The 21,520-nt window shown below is 37.7% G+C and overlaps 1 protein-coding gene across 5 annotated transcripts in view; it reads right to left on the reverse strand.

The window, feature by feature from the left end:
- Positions 1-21,520, reverse strand: part of PPP1R1B (protein phosphatase 1 regulatory inhibitor subunit 1B) — an 85,543-nt gene that overhangs the window by 37,987 nt on the left and 26,036 nt on the right. For all 5 annotated transcript variants that reach the window (XM_034415846.3, XM_034415845.3, XM_034415847.3 and 2 more), the window contains exon 4: positions 6,453-6,528. In XM_034415846.3, coding sequence (XP_034271737.1) covers positions 6,453-6,528 — 76 coding nt within the window. The remainder of the gene's footprint in view (positions 1-6,452; positions 6,529-21,520) is intronic.

The raw sequence follows: 21,520 nt of genomic DNA on the forward strand, positions 1-21,520 counted from the left end.
TTTGTAGTATACATTCAACTTATTAAAATTATTTTGAATTTCATTTCTGCTTTCCAGGGTATTAGCTATTCAATTTAATTTTGTGTCACTTTTGTGTCACGAGCTCATTAATAAAAATGTTGAAGAGGTCTTAAAACTTGAGATATCTTTCTTTCAATCATTCCATCTTAATAAGGAACCATCAGTGAGTACATTCTGAATATATTTTTTGAGCCTACTATGTACACACTTGTCATGTTATGCAATGCATAATGTCATGGAGTATTTGTCATGGAATATTTTCTCAAGTAATTAAGATATATTAGGTCTACAATGTTCCCACATCTATTAATGAAATTCCCAATAAAAAAATCCATGCTGACAAATCCATGCTGACCTCTGCTAATTATCACATTGTTTTCAATGTGCTTACAGCTACAGTTCTTTATGGTCTTTCTAAAATTTTCTCAGGTATTAATGTCAGACTGATTGGCCTTTGGATCTTACAATCTCCCCCCGACACACACACATGTTCACATAATTTGAAGATAGGGACATCACTTGCTTTTTCTATGGGCTAAAGCTGGAAGGTCAGATGGACAGAATCATTATGTAAAAATGGAACAGATGTCCCCATTCTCAAATCAGGGGACGGGGGGAGGGGGCAATGGCCAAAAATCTTTTAAGATAAAAGGTTGAGATTTAGGATTTAATTCTTGGAGTTGATTTCTGCAAATCATCTATATATGACTTATTTCTTGTCTGCAATAAAGCAGCCTATTTGGCCACATCACATCTATAAGCTTTGCTCTTAGTTAATGAATGAATTTGAGATTATGCATCTGGAAAATCAAGATTTATTGCCATGCCTGGCATAAAGTCTGACATTTTTCTTTGGTCATCTGGCAATTTACACTTCCAGTATTTTTCAAAAGTAACATATACAGTTTTGATTGTATTGCCTTCTCCTTCTCCTTTTTTTTCTTCACTGAAGTTATCTGCAAATGAACTTTTTAAGATCTCTAATTTTAGGTACTCCCACACAGTTTTAGATTCTTTTCCAATTTTCTTGTCCTGCCGTTAAAGCTTACCTATCATTGTTCTGATTTCATTAAAATCCCGTTTTTCCTGAACTTCAGTGTTACATGCAGAGGTGAGTTTCAGCAGATTCTAACCAGTTCTGGAGAACTGGTAGCGGAAATTTTGAGTAGTTCGGAGAATTGATAAATACCACCTCTGATTGGCCCCACCCCATCTATTCTCTGCCTCCTGAGTCCCAGATGATCGGAAGGAAACGTGGATTTTTAAAAAAAAATTTGATTTATATGCCGCCCTTCTCCGGAGACTCAGGGCGGCTTACAATGCACTAAGCAATAGCCTTCATTCTTTTGTATATTTATACAAAGTCAGCTTATTGCCCCCACAACTGGGTCCTCAATTTACCTACCTTAGAAAGAATGGAAATCTGAGTCAACCTTGAGCCTTGGCGAGATTCGAACCTGCAGTAATTGCAGGCAGCTGTTCTTAATAACAGGGTGCTTTAGACCACTGTACTACCAAGGCTCTTATTTTGCAGTAACCTTCCCCTGGAGTGGGGAGGGAATGGAGATTTTACAATATCCTTCCCCTGCAGTGGAGTCAGAATGGAGATTTTACAGCATCCTTTCCCTGTCACACCCACCAAACCATGCTATGCCCACTAAGCCACACCCACAGAACCGGTAGTAAAAAATTTTGAAACCCACCACTGGTTACACAGTTGCTTTTTACTAAATGTTTTTCAGGAACATTTGGGATGACTTTTTGTTCAAGTCTTTTTTATACAGTTTTGTGTGAATAACTCATGGTTAATGTTATCCTGGCTAGAATTACATGTAAACTTATCATCTCATTTTTCTTCCACTCATCTATCTTGCATGTTGCTAATACAAAGAAAAATAGCTCTTGCCAATAGGTCTCAAATAATCATTTGCACAAAGTTTTTGAAATCACCCACTACTGAATCAGAGAATGCCAAACGGAATAGACCCACTTCTCTCTTTACTTCCCTCGCCAAGGCACCACTCAAACCATTCTTCTAATTTTGGATTCAGCTTGGTTGTCCTGGGGAGTTATAATACTGGGAAAATCTACTGTAAGGTAGACATGCACACTGCTTCCAATGGAAGCAGAAAGGATGATCACCTGCAGAGTTGAAAGGACACTGTGATTAACAGGACAAACAAGTTTTTTTTTAAATTTGGACTGTGAAATTAATGATTTTATATTAATAGATTTTTCTCTTCTCATCTCATCATTTTACTCTAATTTTTCTTGCATGAAGAACAATCTTGACAATGGTATTTCCAGGGCCGACCCAACCATTTGCTTTTTTATAATCTTGACAAGTGATCCTGGGAAGTGGAGAAGAGATTGTGTGCTACAGGATATGGCCAGGGGTCTCCAACCTTGGCAACTTTACGACTTGTGGACTTCAACTCCCAGAATTCCTCAGCCAGTGCTGGCTGAGGAATTCTGGGAATTGAAGTCCACAAGTCGTAAAGTTGCCAAGGTTGGAGACCCCTGGATTAGACCGCACCTCTGCCTCTCCTCTCAGAGAATGGTCTTCCTTTACAAATTTTGGAGAAAGATTCAGTTACCAGGTTAGTGGATTTTTCCTCATGAAATACTGAGGAAGCTCATCATCTTATTTCCTCAAAGCAACAAAATATTTTAGTGGACTCAGATATTTTCCATTACAGTTAATTATTATAGAGTTTTTTTTAACTGATTCCCAAGAGACATGGATAATTTTGATGACATAAAAAAACCACCAATTTCTGGAAGATCTATGTTGGCATTTTGAGCAAATCTCAAGTGGCAATTCATGAGCTGGATAAATTATTAATCACATTTATTCCTCGGTCTCCAAGATTTTCATTTTTAGTTAAAGGTGATGCTTCAGGAAGGAAATATAAAGCAAGCTACATATTTCATTGACAAGTCTATTTATTAGTTTTGAAAGATGAATATTAAAATACTTGAAATAATTACTGACTGTTCTTTATCAGTCAAACTTAAGGTATTCTGTGTCACTTTTTAAAAAAAAACAACAACCCTTTTTCATTTGAAAAGAGAGAAATGTTTTAAAATTAAAACAACAAAAAAAACCCTCATCATTTCAATTTGTTTTACATATATGTTTCAAACATATTAGCTTATCAATGCATATTTCAGGTTAGCAAGCTTTAAAAGGGGGAAAAAAGAATATTATGCCAGAGATTAATTAAAAATTGCTAATTAGCCTATTGATTGTGGCCAAGATTGTACAGCAAGATACTACGAATAAAATCATGTCCCTTGTATATTAGCCTGGTGTTAGAAAATATGACATTCTCAGTAATTAAATAGGGATAATTGGATTTACAAGAAATGGATTTGGTTTCTTGCTTTCTGGCATGAAGAAACATACACTTCTCTTTGTGGAATTGTTTACAGTAATTTCTATGTAATCTATACAATTAGAGAAAAAGAGAAATAATTCAGTCTATGTGTCAGAATCAAATTCAATTCTCTTTCAATTCCAGGCTTTCAAATAATTTTGACCATGTGAAGAAAAAAATATGGACATTTTTCTTTTCTCCTATGATACCAAAAACAAGATATATTGTGAACTATGAGTAAAATATGCAGTAATCATTCGTTAGAAGATATAACTTGGATAACTAAATTAAGGGGAGGGGTATTAAGATTCAGTGGGCAAGTTCAACCTGGGAGCCAGCCTATAGCACTTAGCCAAGATATAGTTGCCTCAGAAGAAACTATAATACTAGGACAAAATTGAACTTATCTGGGAAACCCAGATAAGGGTTTCAAATCTGTCTTCAGTCATGACGGAAGGTATCATTTTTGTTTGATGCAGGTATCATTGATATTTGGGCAGGTATTATTTAAGAAGAAGTGTTCCCTTCTAAACTAATATTAACTAAAGCTAATGCTTGCAATCAGCAATTTGAATCAGGATTTGAATAAACATACTGTACATCCTTATAAGCTCATCTCAGTTCAGTAGGAAGACTTTTGAGTTCATTTTTAGCTCAGGTTCTTCATCAGTGAATGTAACTAATTCACTTAAAATCTGAAAGGTGAATACGTTGCTTTGAACAAACTGTACTTAACTGAGAGCGCTGAAAGAAACTCAGTATTAAATGTTCTATCCCATTTAAAAATTAGTCAGGTTGAATGGAAGCATAGGAGAGAGAGAGGAAGAGAGAAGGAGGGAGGGAGGGAGAGAGAGAGATATGAGTCATCCCATCTCCGTAGAACTGAGTCTCTCTATCCAGAATTAATATAGTTAATGCAAACGAATACAGAGTTTATGTATGTATAACACCCACACAAATTTCGTTTTCTCCGCCATTTTCCCATGCTCCTAAGGTCACCTTCATTTCTGCAAAATAGTTAGTTTTGAAACAGATGGAGTTTAAACTTTTTATCAAACATAAAAATTCAAGTTAGGTGCAAGAAGGGTCAGCTATCACATTCAAATTAAGTGCAAAAGAGTCTGTTTCTTTAAACTACAAGTTCTCCAGGAGCTTAGAAAAGAAATTAGCAGTAAGGGAGTTTTATGCAAGTGTCAAAAAAGTAGTTGATGAAGATGTGAGCATTTGCAGTTAACATTTTCAGAAGAACTGCATTCAGTTGAAAGTTAAGCTGTCCTGTCCACAAATGTTAATATTACCGGTAGCTAAATTTCCAGTGTTACAAGTCTTATTCTGTCATTAACTAAGAACATTTTAAAGAGATATATCAGTTTTTCATTTCTGTCTTAATTTAGTGTATTTGAGTGTGGATATGTGGATATGTGAGTGCATAGGGGAGGAACAATTAATTCAAATGGAGATTATAAAGCACTATATTTTTTTTAAAAAATAGAAATTTGGAGATACAGGGCTGGAAGAACCTTAAATGCGGTAACCTCGATGAGATTCTCTAAACTGGAAGAAACATCAGATTAGCTCTGGCAAGACATGAGGTTACTAATGTTAAAAGTTCAATATTTGTATATGTATTTGTTTACTTATATGCAGCATTTATCTAAACAAATCTCTTACAAATTAATGAGAACATTGCAATAAAACAATGGTAAAAATAACAATGCTCCAAGGAACACCCACAGGTTCCAAATCCATAGCAGAAGCAGCTGAGCCAAATCAAAGAACCCAAATCAAATCAAATTTCTGCATGTCTTCGGCTCACCTTCACTGCTTTTCTATTTAAATCACAATTATTTACCCTCTCTTAAAAAATGAGGTGTACAAAGGATAAATCTTGACAAAAAATTATGATATGCACATTATCTTGCTCCTACAATCTGCCCTGAAAATCAGTCTATACATGCAACAATCCTTAAAATAATTTTTAAATGTTTGTCAGTTTGTCATCTGTTTGTTGTTCATCCATCCTTGCATCATCTCTTTATGTAGCTCAAATCCAGTGTTCTTAAAATGTCCTGCTCTCCTAAAACAAAATACTGTTTCTGTATAAAATGACTAGGTTCAACTATTATTGTATGTGAAATAATGGAATACTGAATAAATCATATTTGACTTAGTCCATATAACCTGTTTAAAACCTTAAATAAGGATTTCTAGGCTACAAGATTTACATTCTGTGTGCTAAAATAATCCAAGCAAAGCAATTTATGAATTGGTATAGTTGGTATATAAACCAGGTCCACAGTATCTTATTTTGAGAAAGACAGAGGGATTTTCTACTTATAAACATTTTAAAAATGAAAATAAATAATATATATAGTGAAATATCTATCACCTATAAGTCATCAACTATCAAGCTTGTACTTTTCTACCATCTTCAACTATAAACTTTAAATAGTTGATCTTTTGAGGCTAAAGGTCTGTTTTAAATTTTGGAGAGCCTGTGAACGGCATATCCCAAAATTATGTATTGGGAGACTTGTTTAATCACACAATGGCTGCTATAAATGGTCAATAAGAAGAATACATTTAAAAGACAAGTTAGACTTTCACACTGCTTTCTACAACTCCAGTGGGGTCTTTCTGGAGACCAAAGTCATTACCCAAAGAGAAATAAAGTTTAGAAGCTGGGGTGCTTAGCTTTGCAGCCTGGCAGCTTCATGTTTAATTTCTTTTTCTTAGAAGAATATTTTTAAAAATGCATATGAAGTAGGAGTTTTGGGAAACTAAAAGCAATGTTTAAGGGTACTTTTGTGCCTGCAAATAACATTAACCCAACCCTTACTATGTATTTATCTATAAAGCAAGTCTATAATGCCATTCTCAGGAAGCACTGCAAATATTTTTCCAGTGTGTCAGTTCTTGCTTTGTAGCTATTGCTGCTATGAAATCCAGAAACCAGTGCAGCAAATTTTATGATAGCAGTGAGAAGAATTTAACTGTGTTTCTCCATTAAGATTTACATTGTGAATAGTGAATAATAGAGAGCTATCTTACCTTTAAGAGAAGGGGGTGTGTAGACACAGGGGGCATTCCTTTTGTTTTTAAGGTGGTATCCTTCACCCAGAGTTCTCTGGAAAAACAAGAAGAAAGAGAGAAGAGATTAGAAGGCAAAACCTTTCTTTAAAAAAGATTATTCCTATGAATTAATATAGAACAACAATTTTAATCAAATGGCTAAATTAGAGTTTGTATTTACTTTGAGCCAGGGAGCATTTTCTGTGCACATATAGGACTGTATACAGTTAGATTGTATATATTTTTTCACATAACATTTGTTGCTTAGTTTTCCATCACTGTTTCATAAAACCACAAAACAGGGTTCTGAAACATGTAGACTACCAAAAAAAAAAACAACCCACCTATAAATTTATTTTTAAATCTCAACTAATTGTGCAGATTGGAGAATGACTTAATCATGAACTGATGCATTCATAACCTTAGGAGATTGGTCTCGCATGAAAGAAAGGTGATGCCTCTTCTTGTATGTAACAGTAAAAAAGTTGGAAGGGACCTTGGAGGTCATCTAGTCCAACCCCCTGCTAAAGAGTTTCAGTGTCTGTGATTTTGACATTGTTTTTACTTGCTGCCCATTTCATTCAATGATGATCATTGAACTTTGGTCAGTTAAAACCTGGTTGCTCTGTTTAATCAAATTAAACAATTTTATATTCAGAACATTGATTTGTCAACAATGCAATCTTAATTACATAAAATAGCAGTTAAGGTCCTGGAATTGGAACAGGGGAGACCTTGAGCCAAGGTCTCATTTGACTACAACTCATGGGGCATCTTGGGCTAGTCATTCTTAGTCATTCACAGTTGTTGTGTTGGGAATTAAATAAAAATAAAATAATAAAACGTTCCCTTGAATTCCCAAAAGAAATATAAGATAAAAGCAATTGCTACTAAAATTGTAAGCAAACTACAGCATATCTCTAAACAGACTTTTCTGACCTCTCTCCACAGGCAGTGATAATAGTAGTAACAAAACCACTCTTCGCCACCCAATTACACTCCTGAGCAGTGAAAGACTATAAGCTTCTTTTTCTTATGATACCCAGAACAAAATGTGTTCTGAGTATCTGAATGTGTTTATTATCGTCCCGTAACTATATGGGCATCAGCTTCTGGCTGGGTGATCTCAGAGTTCCAACCAAAGGCAAAATAGACCCAGCACATCTGAAACATTTTCGATATTCTAGAGCAGGGGTCTGCAACCATAAATACTCAAAGAGCCATTTGGATCCGTTTCCCACAGAAAAGAAAACACTGGGAGCCACAAAACCTGCGTGGGTGTGGCCAACTCAATGTCATTCACTTCCACCAGTCACATGACCCCCCTAGCCACGCCTACACATTAGGCGTGGCAAGGGTCACTAGGGCAGAGAACGAGTTGTTAAAAAACACCAGGAACCACAAAATCCTTTTGACATATCTCTCTCTCCCCTACCTCTCTCTCTCTCCCTCTATGACTCTCTCTCTCCCCCTCTCTCTGTATCTCTCTCTCTCTCCCCCTCTCTGTCTCTGCCCTGGCCACTTCTCCATCTCCCACCGTCGCCCTTACCTTCTCAGGCCAGGTAAGGAGTGACTGGGAGGAGAGGGCGAGGGGCGGGGCCAGCCAATGGTGGGATCACCTGACAGGGAGCCACAGCAGAAGGCCCAAAGAGTTGCATGCGGCTCTGGAACCGCAGGTTGCTGACCCCTGTCCTACAGTCACGTATACATGAATGTTCTGAGTTGAATTAAGGAGGTATATAATAAAGAGAACATAGCCTTTTATGAAAGTATTGTAGCATACTACATAAGAAACTGAGCTGCAAACTATTAATCTCCATTCAAATACTACTCTTTCCATTAAGTTATGGTTTTTCTTAAGCAAGCTGTGATTTTTTAAAAAGCCTCATGTGTTTTATATGCAATATAGAGGGAAAATTAATTGGTATATTCCACAAGATAAGAGCCAGATTGATGTATAGTAGTGGTTAAGGCACCAATTAGGAAACCAGGAGATCATGAGCTCTAGTCCTGCCTTATGCATGGGCCACTCATTCTCTTACTCAGACTTAGGAAGCAGGCAAGGGCAAACCATTGCCAAAATCTTCCCAAAAATACTTCAGGGACTTGTCCAGATAGTCGTCAGAACTCAACACTGACTTGAAGGCACCAAAAACCAAATCAAACCAAGAGAAATAATCCACAACTGTAGCTACAAGTGTATTTAAAAATTGCATGCATTTATTGAAATAACTAAAACACTTCATTTTGTTACTTTCTGAATAGTAATAACGGAAGATGATCACGAAAATTCTCCCCTGATGCTATGACTGTTTATTGGATAAATATAAGTGAAATCTATTCCTGAAGATGCCTAAGAGAGCTTTTATAGGTTCAGTGGGATCCTTACAACATTCTGTCACAATTTCATAAGAAAAGAAGACAGAACATTATCCTTACATTTTCTTTGAAACTAGGTTAGCTTTTTCCTAAATATATGTTTAGCTTGTGCTTGTGCTTATGCATGTTTTGGCTAAACATTCTTTACACCCTCCATATCTTGCTGAAACAACATTTGAAATATGTCTGGGTAATACAGAAGGAATATAGCTGGAGTGCATATACTGTAGTTCTACCTTCTATAATCAGGACGCAAATGTAATTGCAGGAAGAAATGTAAAATATAGACAAGTGCTCCAAGAACCAGATGATTAGTTGCGTTTTCCACTTAAAGGTTGGAGAAGCTATATCCTCAAAGAAGGAATTGCCATCTTAAAACCTTTTTGCTGCAGTATCTATTTCAGAATTTGGCTGTACTTCTTATCTCCCCATCTTGGAATGGAGAACAAATTGGTGAATGTCCCCAAACTGTTCAAGAGATAATATCTCTCATATTAGCCCGAGAGAAAAAATACCTGTTTGCAGTCGGTATGACAAATGCTTTCAGTTCCTCTCAATGTTAGAATTTTCAGAAGAAGCAATAGAATTGCCCTACAAAGTCCCATTAAAATAATGCAAGTCAAGTTATGGGTTTGCACAATGGGCTAAACTCCAACCCTGTATAAGAAAACACAATTCTGTGTTCCCTTCAATAAGCCACTTGGTGGCCTAACAGGGTGGTGTAATGACCACAACACATGGAACCACTATCGGTATCAAAGGTTATTTGAAAGACTCTCCGATTACATCCCTCTGGCCCACCAGGATGGGAAGGCAGGACACATCACAGGTTCCATTGATTAAGGATTGTGCTCTGGTGTGACCACAAAAAGGGCCTTCTTTGTGATGGCCCTTCTTTATGGAACATCATTCCCTCTGAGATGTACTGAGGTCCTACCCTGCAGCTTTTCCAAAAGGCACTAAAAACACGACTTGTCAGCAGGCCTGGAGATCACAAATAGAGATGGATCTAATCCTGGCTAATTTGAATGGGTTACTGTATGGGGGTACAGGTGAGGGTGGTTAGGATTAATGGCTCTGATTGTATGGTGGAATACTTTTTAATTTTTTAGAATTTTGTAAGCAGGTCAGAGTTATCTATGTGAGAATTGGGCAACCAAATAAACAAACAAATAAATCCCTGTTTTAGCCAGGACTGATGGTGGTATACCAATTCCACTCTGTACAGGTAGTCCAAAATTTCTGTTGCTAAGTGAGACAGTTATTAAGTGAGTTTTGCACCCTTTCACCACATGTTAAATAAATCAGTGCGTTCCCATTGACTTTGCTTGTTAGGCAGTGATCACATGACCTGGGGACATTGCGATTGTTATAAATGTGTCAGTTGCCAAGCATCTGAATTTTGATCACTTGACCATAGGGAGGCTGGTCATGAAAAATGATCATGAAAAATGATCATAAGTCAATTTTTTAGTGCCATTGTAACTTCAAATGGTCACTAAATGAACTGTTATAAATTGAAGACTACATGTAATTTCTTCTGATACTAGCATCTCATTGGTGTTTCCCCACCTAAAGTCACATGGGGTTAGCATGGTGCTAATCTAATTAACTAGTATCCCTACACTAGAGAAACACTGTAAAACTTGTTGGTGCTGCTAGAGGGACAGTTACTTAGTGGTGGAATCTCCTGCTTTTTCCTGCCTCCCAGCTCTTGAGAGTTTCTCACGTCCTTCAAGACACTGTCTTTCTCATCCTCCTTAGCTACTTTGAGCAGTGAATTTGCCATAGCACAGTGGATGCTTATTAGGAGGTGGGCAGGTGTTTTTTTTTTCTCCTTTGCTTTGAAAAGCAAACGGAAGGAAGATCACATTCAGGGAGACCCAAAAATGGAATGAGGAGCCTTGTGCTGAACAATGTTTCAGGGAAAGATAAAGGGAAAAATGGCATTTTGGTATTTTAAAATTCTGGCCTGAGTGTGAAATTAATAAAAGAGATACAGTTTTGTGAAATATATTGTGCAGACAACAATTTTAAAAAAGAGGAAAGGGAAGGAAAAGGAGGGGAGGGGAGAAGAGAGGAGAGGAGAGGAGAGGAAAGGAAAGGAGGAAAGGAAAGGAAAGGAAAGGAAAGGAAAGGAAAGGAAAGGAAAGGAAAGGAAAGGAAAGGAAAGGAAAGGAAAGGAATATATGCATCTTATAGGACTAGTCCCTGTTCTTGTTCTTTTTGCTTGTATGGATTATATCATTAATGGAAAAAAGGGTAAAGAGTGACTTTTGAAATTACTGTTTCTTACAGTAATTTTAAGAGGCATCCTGATATTTTATTGCTCTTTACCCCCTTTTTTCTCCCCGCCCCCATTTTTTTATTCTACATGCTAAGAAACAATGCAGTGGCCTATGAAAAGGGGCATCTGGATGTAGCCAAAGGCAACAGAACAACTTCATTAGGCTCTTTTAACACTCTTGGTAAGGCTGCAAGCTTTAATAAGTAAATTCAGCAACTGAAGTGTTAGTTGTTTAATTGGTGATTGAAAACTTCAAAAAGTAGAGCTGAGAATGAAATTCACACTTTAATTTTTGAGTCTATTTTTGTTCTTGCGATACTGTAATACAAATAGATTTTATTTATTTATTTTTTAAAAAACTGCCTTTAGATCATACATTTTCATACTTTCCTGTCTCTGAGATATTTCAGTAACTTGAAAAGCCATGATATTTGGCCATTTGGTAAAAAAGAAAGATTTTAATTGAACTAATTATTCTGTTCAACGGCTGATAACTATATAAGTCAGCCTTTATTTTGCTGCTAACTCTTAGTTAGCAAATCTCCATGGTTTGATGTTTAATGATGTTTTGGAAAATGTCCACAGTTCCTTTGCTCTCCATTGGGAAATAGGTGAAAAAGTGACCCCTTCCATCTGACCTCTGCTAAGGGTTTTAGCTTTGTAAAATAAACTGTGTGGTAGGCGGGGAGATTGAGCAAAGGGAACAATTAGACAGATAATCTGATAAAACAGCAGGCAAGTCATGGGGTGAGTTTGAAAACCAGCCAGACTTTTTCAAAGGCACTAAGCTTCTGGCTCCCAACTCTGTCCCCATAATTTCATTAGAGTAAAGTAGTTTGCCTTGTGTTAAAGCAGGAATTTAATATAACAAGTTAATAAAAAAAAGTGGTAGGAGAAGTCAAAAAAATCAAGACAAAATATATAATGTTGCACTGGTGAGATTGCACTTGAAATATTGCATCCAATTCTGGTTACCACGATACAAAAACGATATATCCCTAGAAAGAGTGCAGAGAAGAGCCACAAAGATGGTATAAAGGGTCTGTAGGCTAAACTGTATGATGAATACTTGCAGGAACTGGGAATGTCTAGTCTAATAAAGAGAAGGACTAACAGTAATATGATAGCAATTTTCCAATAATTGAGGGGCTCTCAAAGAGAAAAAGGTGTTGACCTATTCTCCAAAGCACCTGGGAGTTAGAGTAAGGGATGGAAGACTATTAAAGAGAGATCCAATCTAGAACTAAGGACACATTTCCTGACAATGAGAACAATTAATCAGTAGAACAGCTTGCCTCCAGAAGTTGTGGATATTCTATCACTGGAGGTTTTCAGGAAGAGACTGTTTTATTCAATCATAATGGTATAGGTATAGGGTCTCCTACTTCAACAGGGGTTTAACTAAGAGACCTCCAGTGTCTCTTCCAACCCTTTTATCCCATGTTTAAAGTATGAAATCTAGAGAAGATTTAGAAAAAGAGCAGGAAAGGAGTTTTGACGGCAATTGAACTTTAGTTTTTGCTCCCAGAGAAGGACACTAAGACAAATTCTCATCTTTCTGGCTCTTTCTGGTTGGGCACCATGCCTGACACCGGAATGACGTATTATTGAATTGACATAACTTGGCTCTGGAATGATTCAATTTCTGTGAAACGATTTTAGGATTTTACACACGGATTTACTTCTGTCATTTTTGTCTTTATTTTTTTACTAATGATCTCAATAATTGCCTAATCCCCTTAAACTGAGGGAAAGCTTTCCCCCTTGTTGCTTTTAATAGATTGCAATAAAAGAGTCCCATTTTCTGTGGATCCAAGAGTGGACTGTTCCAACTACCTTCGGGTATTGCCTATGGATTATTCCTATTTATAGCTCCAAAAATGTCTACAGCAAATTCCAATAATCTCTATCTCATTCACTTTCACTTCTCCTCTCTTATAAATGCTGTTTCCCATTTGAATTTGAAATATTTTAAGAAGCCCTAACCAGTACCAGAAATCATTTCAAGTAATTTTAACTTAGACTCATACATGTTTTACCTTTGAAAGGCAAAAAGATGAAAATAGTCACAGAATGAAGTGGAGTGGCTTTAGTGCTATTTCATATCAAGAATATCCTAGGGGATAACAAGTCTGTTACATCTGCAAAGAAATACTGCACAACAGGATATTGAAGTGGTTTAGAATGGACACATTTCATGATTATCTCTATGAAGCCAATTTTGTGTTTAAAGATAATAATCCACCCACATGTTAAGTACTTGAAAACTAAATGCTATATGCTAAATGCTATAGGACACAGATGGCTTGCAGCTCCATCCCTATATGTTTTTAGACTTCAGTATCAACTAGGAAAAGTATTTTGGCATATCCATAATAGAAGTAGGACAGCTGTGTGGATTGAAATATTAAATGAAGTAATGAAAGTATTATATCAAACTGTGAAGATTGAAGGATGTGTGAGAAGTTGTGAGTAAAGGACCGTTGGATTTAGTGAGTATATTCCTTGTCTTTTAGAGCCTATTGATAAGAACAATGGCATCTGAACTATACTTAATCATTTCATATATTAACCCAATAATGAATAACTGTCATAAGATTCTGTAAAAATAGTACATTAGAACTGCCAGCTATCATTCCATCAGATCAAGGACAAAATTTTGAAAATAAATGCAGTGGTGGGTTGCTCCCGGTTCGGATCGGTTTGCAAGAACCGGTAGTAAAACCAGCAGGAGGCTCCGCCCACTGACCCGGACTTCACAATAAGTGATCTGCGCATGCGCAAAGAGTGCAGGCGTGATGCGAACCAGTAGTAAAGGTAAGTAGAACCCACCCCTGAATAAATGAATAAATAAGACAAGTGTTAAAGTTATATTAAATGATCCTACCACTAAAGAAATTTTAAGTTATGTACCACTTCTTATATCCCCAGGGTGATGAGAGTAATTTAACAGAACTCTGTTACATGTATTGAAAAGCATAGAATCTTAACAGATGTGTCAATGGAATTTATATTAGCTTTTTAGTTCATTTTTATAATTGTGCTAAAATAATGCAAGTGGATGTTTTCTTAAGTGACTTTGAAAGCATTAGGCACATTAGAAAATATAGAAAGTGGCAGGTGGAGTTCTAAACCTATGAAGCGGTGGATCAATTTCCCAATCTTCCCATGTATAAAATCTGGTATGAAAGAGACAAAGGACCTGTTAATACTAACTGAATCAATTATTTATTGCACGTAGGTCTACTTAGAAGATTATTCGATGAAGGAGAACAAAAAGGTTCCATCATCACCTGGAATATAAAACAGATTACAGTAAAACTAAAACCAGGACAAGATTTGACTTTTACAAACTGGTTACAAATTATTTACTATGATTTTGGCTGAAAGGCTGGAGTCATTTTACAGGATTTTATTCATAAAGATCAGGTTTTTACCTAAAAGACAACTATGAAATAATATTTGGATATTCTGGAATACAGGTAATCCTCAATTTATGATCACAATTGAGCCCAAGATTTCTTTTGCTAAGTGAGACAGTTGGAGCAAAGTAAGACAGAATTTGAAATACATTTTTGTACTAATAAGTATGTAATTGCTAAAATTACAACAAAGTAGTAACTTTGTTAAAATTTGAAACAGGAAGAAGAGGTTGAACAATGCATGATAAAGTAGGCTAAAATTTTGGATATAATATACAGATTGATCATTAGGAACATACATGGTAAAAGAATTGAAATTTATGTTGTGTTTGATTCTTAAGTAGAAGACAACAGAAAAATTATGTAGATTGTACAAAGGCATGTCAAATGCATTTTGGAAATGTGAACATGAAGGAAGATTTTATCCTGCTTGGAGAACATGTAAAAAAAAGTAAAAAAAAGAATGGATTCAAAGCATACTTTGATATGAGGATTTTAGATCAATATTCAATTGAATCCGGAACTTTTTCTGTTAAGATTAATGGATAAACAATTTGCCAAAAGCCATTTGGCAAGATTATTTCAATATATGATTACTGCAGCAAATTTACTAAATGCAGAGATTCAACACTACTCTCTATGGAGGGATGATTAACAAAGTTGATATATTTTCCTGAAATTGATAACAGGACTTCTTTGATTAGAGAAAAGGCACCCTCTACATTTAATGGTGACTGGAAACGTCTTGTGGACTCTAGATAAAAATGAAAAAAAATATATGGATTTTTGGTTTCCATGATTAGACTGGATAGATTATAGAAAGAAGAGTAAGCCTTTAGAAAGGCTAAAATATATATGTACTTATATCTGCTGTGAAAAATATTGGAAGCCATTTCTTTATATTTTTCTTTCTTTCCTATTTTTCTTCACTTTTTTCTTTTCTGATACTTTTTGTTTTCTTTGATTTTTTTTCTTCCTTCCTTTATATTAGTTTGTATTAGTTTTTATCTTCTTGTTTAAAAGTTTTAATTAAAAAATCATATACCAAAAATAAAGAGAGTTTGAAAAAATCTAAAGGAAATAGAATAAAAAGGACAAATGAGAGAGACGGAGCCTTTCCCTTACTGCTGAGTCTATCCACCATCCTCAGGTGTGAAATTCATGACCTCCATTGTCAATTCTATCCTGCCCCTGTTGTGTTAAGTGTGTAATGGCACTTTTCGGATTTGATTCCTTCAGCTTGCCTGACTGCCCTTTCTCTCTCTTTTCTGTACACCATCAACTTCTAGGAATCACATCTGCCAAATACAGCATTGCAGCAGAAATTTTATTTCTTTTTATATTTTTTTTTAAAAAACTTGGGCTTATATGCTATTCTAAATGCATGACACTGAATTGCTTACAGTATGATAACATACTGTGTAATAATAAAACAATCACATTATTTAGCAATAGAGGCAGTCAGACCAATAACGGAAACAAATGGTCCTATTGCAAGAGCAATTAAAACTGAAGGTCTACCCCAAAGGCCAAAATGTAGTTTTATAAATTTTCAAAACCTTCACAAGGTTGGAGCTGGTGTAATACCAGGGGGAATGCTGTTCCATAGAAATGGGGCAACAACTGAGAAGGCCTACTCCAGTCTCTGATGATAATATTCCCCAGGAATAAGGACCCAGAGAGACTTTTCCTTCCAGGATATCAGATGGGCAAATGCCACTGGGAACAAGTGTTTCTATAGATACCCATGTTTTGAGTCATATAGGGCTTTAAGGTGACAACCAGTACCTTGAATTGCACTCAGAAACTGTTGTGGTCCGTTTGTTCATTCGGTTTAGCTTAAAGCCTGAAGCTCTGTTTGATTCTGGACTCAGTGTGACTTTGCCAATTAGGTCTTTGGCAGTGTGTCAAGGGAGATAAAGGCGGGTAATTATCCCGAAGGACTTTTTACAACTAATTGGGACTCATCTGTGAATGAACAGAATTCACAGCTGTTGCAATAAAAGAGGTTTTTGGGACTACTTGTGTGTTTTAATGACTCAGGAAGCCTAAGTCAGAACAGAAACCAAGTGGTAACTTCTGCAGCTCTCCGAGAAGCAATGTTCTGTGTTCTGTATATTGCAATAGTCCAGAGGTGGGCACCTATAGCCCTTTTATGACTTGTGGACTTCAATTCCCAGAATTCCTGAGCTAACATGTCTGGCTCAGAAATTCTGGGAGTTGAAGTCCACAAGTCATAAAAGAGCCATAGTTGCCCACCCCTGCAATAGTCTAATCAAGAGGAGACCCATGCATGAGTAACTATGATCCAGAAATTGGATGGGACTGACTACAGGACTCGGTCAGTGGTGGGTTTCAAATTTTTTTGCTACCGGTTCAGTGGGTGTGGCTAGGGGGGGCATGTGAATGAGTGGGCGTGGCAACTTGATGTCACTCGTGTCCACTCAGTCACATGACCCTCCCCGCACCTAGCCACACCCACAGGAAAAGGTAGGAAAATTTTTGGAATTTCCACCTATCTACCCCCGCCCTCCCTTCACCAGTCGCCCCTGTTTCCCCTCCTTTAGTAGCTCTGGCCCTAGCCCTGCTTCCTCCCCTACCACTGCCTCTTTGTTCGGGCTGCTTACCTTCCGCGGCGGCTGGTCCAGAGTCTAGAAGACAAGCTGACCGAAGTTTTTGGCAGCCCCTAGCCAGCTGCCACTGCTGGAAAGCAGCTGGCAAAGAAGCCTCCGAGCTGCCGCCTCTTGGAGAGCCGCTTTGCAAAGCAGCTCTCAAAGACGCAGTGGCGGCTGGCCACTGGCCGCCCAAAAGTACCAGAGGTTGCAGAAAAAGCTGCTGCCATCACCGCCATGTTCTTCGCACATGCACATCCTGTTGGACTGCAAGGCACTGGGATGCACATGTGCGAAGAACATGGTGGCAACAAACATGGCGGGTGGAGGGAGTGAGCGGTAACCAGGGGACTGGTTCAGGGGCGTGGCCAGGTGACCATTGCTACTGGTTCGGCTAAATTTCTACCAATGGTTCGCGCGAACCGGTGCAAACCAGCTGAATACCACCTCTGGACTCCGTTATGTCTAAGTTCCTTCCTCCAACCATCCTCCTACACCCCATTCTGTTCAACTCAAATAGAATGCAGGATTTAAAAAATAAATAAATAAATCCCCAAAGGAAGTGAGTCACTACAGCACTTTTATTCAGATTCCCCCCCCCTTCCTTTCTATGCTTTATTTGGGCAGAATATGCCGATTTCCAGATTCTTCTGTATTTTATTCTGGAGGTAGAGGGCCCTGTCCTGTCCTGTGCTATTTCAACCTGTTATTGCATTTCACTGCTACACTATTTCAAGCCCAGGCAGTTCTCTTTATTTTCCCCACTCTTCAGTGTCCACTCTTTAAAAAAAAAAAAAAGAACAGCAGAATTATAGCAAATGAAGCTGATTTAATTGAGGGGGCGGACAACGAAAAGGTTGAGCCTGCATCAGAAATGCCCAGCAAATCTGTCTCTTGATCCCATTCCCTGTTGATTACCTAACTTGTCAGAAAAAGAATGGTAAGGTAAAATAGGGTTTTTGCTCCTTGTGGGCATAACTTGATGGTGTTATCTCAAGAAGAACATGCTAAAAATGATTCTAGGAGTTTCACCCATGGGCTGGAGACAGTGGTGGGTTTCAAATTTTTTTACTACCGATTCTGCTGGCATGGCTTGGTGAGCGTGGCATGGCTTGGTGGAAGTGGCTTGGTGGGCATGGCAGGGGAAGAATACTGTAAAATCTCCATTTCCTTCCCAATCCAGGGGAAGGTTACTGCAAAATCCCCATTTCCTCCTGATCAGCTGGGACTCAGGAGGCAGAGAATAGATGGGGGCGTCAGAGTTGGTATTTACTGGTATTTACTGGTTCTCCAAACTATTCAAAATTTCTGCTAACGGTTCTCCAGAACTGGTCAGAACCTGTGAAACATACCTCTGGCTGGAGACATCATAAAGGCACTATCATGACATAGCAGGGGGAAAAAAACATTTTTCCAGTGTTTGTGCTGTGGTTAGGCACAACTGAAGAAAGAAAAAAAAAAGGAAACAACCAACATGACTGTAGAATGGACTGCATCACAGAATAAACACCAGTGTTTAAAGGCCAAGTTCTCTTCAGTCCTACTAATAAAACTGAACTCCATTTGTTTTGAAAATCTGCATACTGACTTCTTTTATGGGTTCAGTTCTTTTTATTTTAATACATAATACTTGTTTTAGATGTGACTTTTATGTAGTGTGCTGCATGTTTGGTTTCTCCCTCCCCCTCCCACACAATCCTCCCCAAAAATAACCCCAAAAAGAGATCTGGGAGGTCTCTTAAGGAGAACTACACACTCAGTAAAGGCTACGTTAATGTGATTGAAGATGAAGGAAAAGTCATGGAAAAATGCAGGCCAAAATAAATTTGCTCTGCGGGAGGCTCAGGTAGAGGTGGGGGTGGCAGGAAAGCTCACAAGCTGTGCTTTAACAGAAAAAAAAAAAATTTTTTTTTTTACTAAATTCCAAAGTCTCTTATTGTAGCAGAGCCATTTTGCAGCCTGCAAAGCCTTTTGTTTGAGTAAGGAAATGCAGAGCTGCAAAATTCTCATCTATTGACCTTGACATCTTACTCTCACCCCTGCTTGCTATTACTGAAGGGAAGAGACCAGACATACCCAGAAAACTAGGAAACAAAAAAGCTGCTATTCACACTATATAGCCTTTAGTTCTGGTGCTACTTTTTGAAGTCGACTGTAATAATATTTATTCCTCCGTCTCCTTGCTAAAGATTTAATTAGTACATACCATGTCAAATTCTGATTTATTTCAAGTTGACCAGATATATACAGTATAACTTGTTAAGCTACGAGGAATTGTTTATAAAGCTCAATAGCTTTAGTGTAATATCTCTAACTTAGATCAACTCCCTTCCATTTTGTAATCCTCATCTCCTATTCTCTCTCACCAGAGTTACCAGGTATCTAAACAGACAAAAGAGGACAAAAACAATTGGAAAAGAGGACAAATGGAGGGAAAGAGGACACATGTTTAATCCTTATGGCATCCAGAACATTAAAAAATTGAAAAAAGAATACTTAGCTCTACATATAATATGACATTAATTTTTCTAGCATCAGAAAGACTGGTTTTTCAATCACAGGAATGTGCTAGAACCAGCTAGGAGATTAAGGTCTTGTCAATTTCAGGCAGCAGCCCAAGCCTGGGAGGGTAACTAATCAAAGTCACACAGCAGAGCTTGAAAACTTACGTTAACATTTAGTAGAGATGTTCCCTGACATGGAGAAAAGGTGCTTAGGAAAAAATTCTCAAGCAACTAGACCAGGGGTCTCCAACCTTGGCAACTTAAAGATTTGTGGACTTCAACTCCCAACCTGTGGAATTCTGGGAATTGAAGTCCACAAGTCTTAAAATTGCCAAGGTTGGAGACCCCTTGAACTAGACAATATTTAATTTCAAGGCTATCCTGTGGGACAGAGGAAAAAAGGAGGACATGTCTTCCTTTTTCCAGATATCTGATAACCCTACTCTCAGCAAACATCTGCAGAAAGATGTTTAGGCCACACTGACTATCATGTTTTAGTACAAGAATGTGATTTTACTGGTTCTCTTTTACAGCAGGTGACCATATTTAAAAAAAAAAAAAAAAACCCGGCAAACTTCTCCTTAACTGAGATTAGCGGCAAGAAGAATCATATACAACCAATGTGATCCATTTGTTTTTAAATGATGAAAAAAGATTTGCTGTAAAAGATTGCTAAAACTCTTTTCTCTATTAAATAAACATGAATAATATGAACTATGGTCAACCCTCAAAATTGTGAAACATGGCTTATCTCAAAGCAAATGACTGAAGGCAGGCTGGTTGACAGCCTTTGCCCAACTGACAACTGTCTTCAATTTTTGCCTTGCAACTTATTATTATTTATTTATTTAGTATTTATTAGTTTGATTTATATGCCGCCCTTCTCCGGAGACTCAGGGCGGCTTACAATGCATTAAGCAATAGCCTTCATACTTTTGTATATACCTGCTTAGTAGGGCTTTCGCCCCCCCCCCCCAAGCGATGTTCTTTTTTATACAAAGTCAGCTTATTGCCCCCACAATCCGTGTCATCATTTTACCTACCTTTGAAAGGATGGAAGGCTGAGTCAACCTTGAGCCTGGTGAGATTTGAACTTGCAGTAATTGCAGGCAGCTGGCAATTAAGTGCTACTTTAACAGCACTTAGTCCACTGCGCCACTTGTTTGTTGCATGGAATTTGCCTCCCACCATTGCATTCAAGTAGTGTGCTTGAATAAATAAATATTTATTCAATTTCTATTGCCACCCACCTCAATGACTCTGGACAGCTTATAATACAATATGTACTGTATGAAATAGGTTGCTACTAACAGAATGGTCAAATCTGTTATGCACAGCAAAGAAGCAGCTGTTTTCATGTTTAGCTATTTAAAATTTGGGCCATTAATGAACAGGGTTGTAAGTGGACTGACATCAATATGCAGCTAAATAGACAATAGGCAATCTTCCTGCGTCTAATATCCTCTGCAAATGTAGGACTAAAATCCTATAATTTTCAAGATGCATTAGTTGGCACTTTCCCCCCCTCCCAGCTGTTTTGGGAAGCAAAGTTTTCCCCCACCCCCAGCGCTGTTTTGGGATGTGAGGCCAAAAAGGAGGGTCGTGTGCGATGTCTGGGGGGGGAGGTGAGCGCAGGGGTCATGTGCACATGTGCAAGGGATAGGGCGTGCGGGAGAGGCATTGCATTATGGGTGTGGGCACACACACGTGCACGATAGCGTGCACACACGCTTTTGGCACCCAAGGGAAAAAAGGTTAGCTATCACTGTTCTAGGCTGATCCCCTTTAAATTCTGTCCTCAGGTTCTGTCACTCTTCCTCCTACAGAAATCACCTCATTCCAT

The sequence above is a fragment of the Pantherophis guttatus genome, chromosome 4 (assembly GCF_059756535.1).
Source record: "Pantherophis guttatus breed Tessera chromosome 4, ASM5975653v1, whole genome shotgun sequence".
Taxonomy (NCBI): Eukaryota; Metazoa; Chordata; class Lepidosauria; order Squamata; family Colubridae; genus Pantherophis; species Pantherophis guttatus.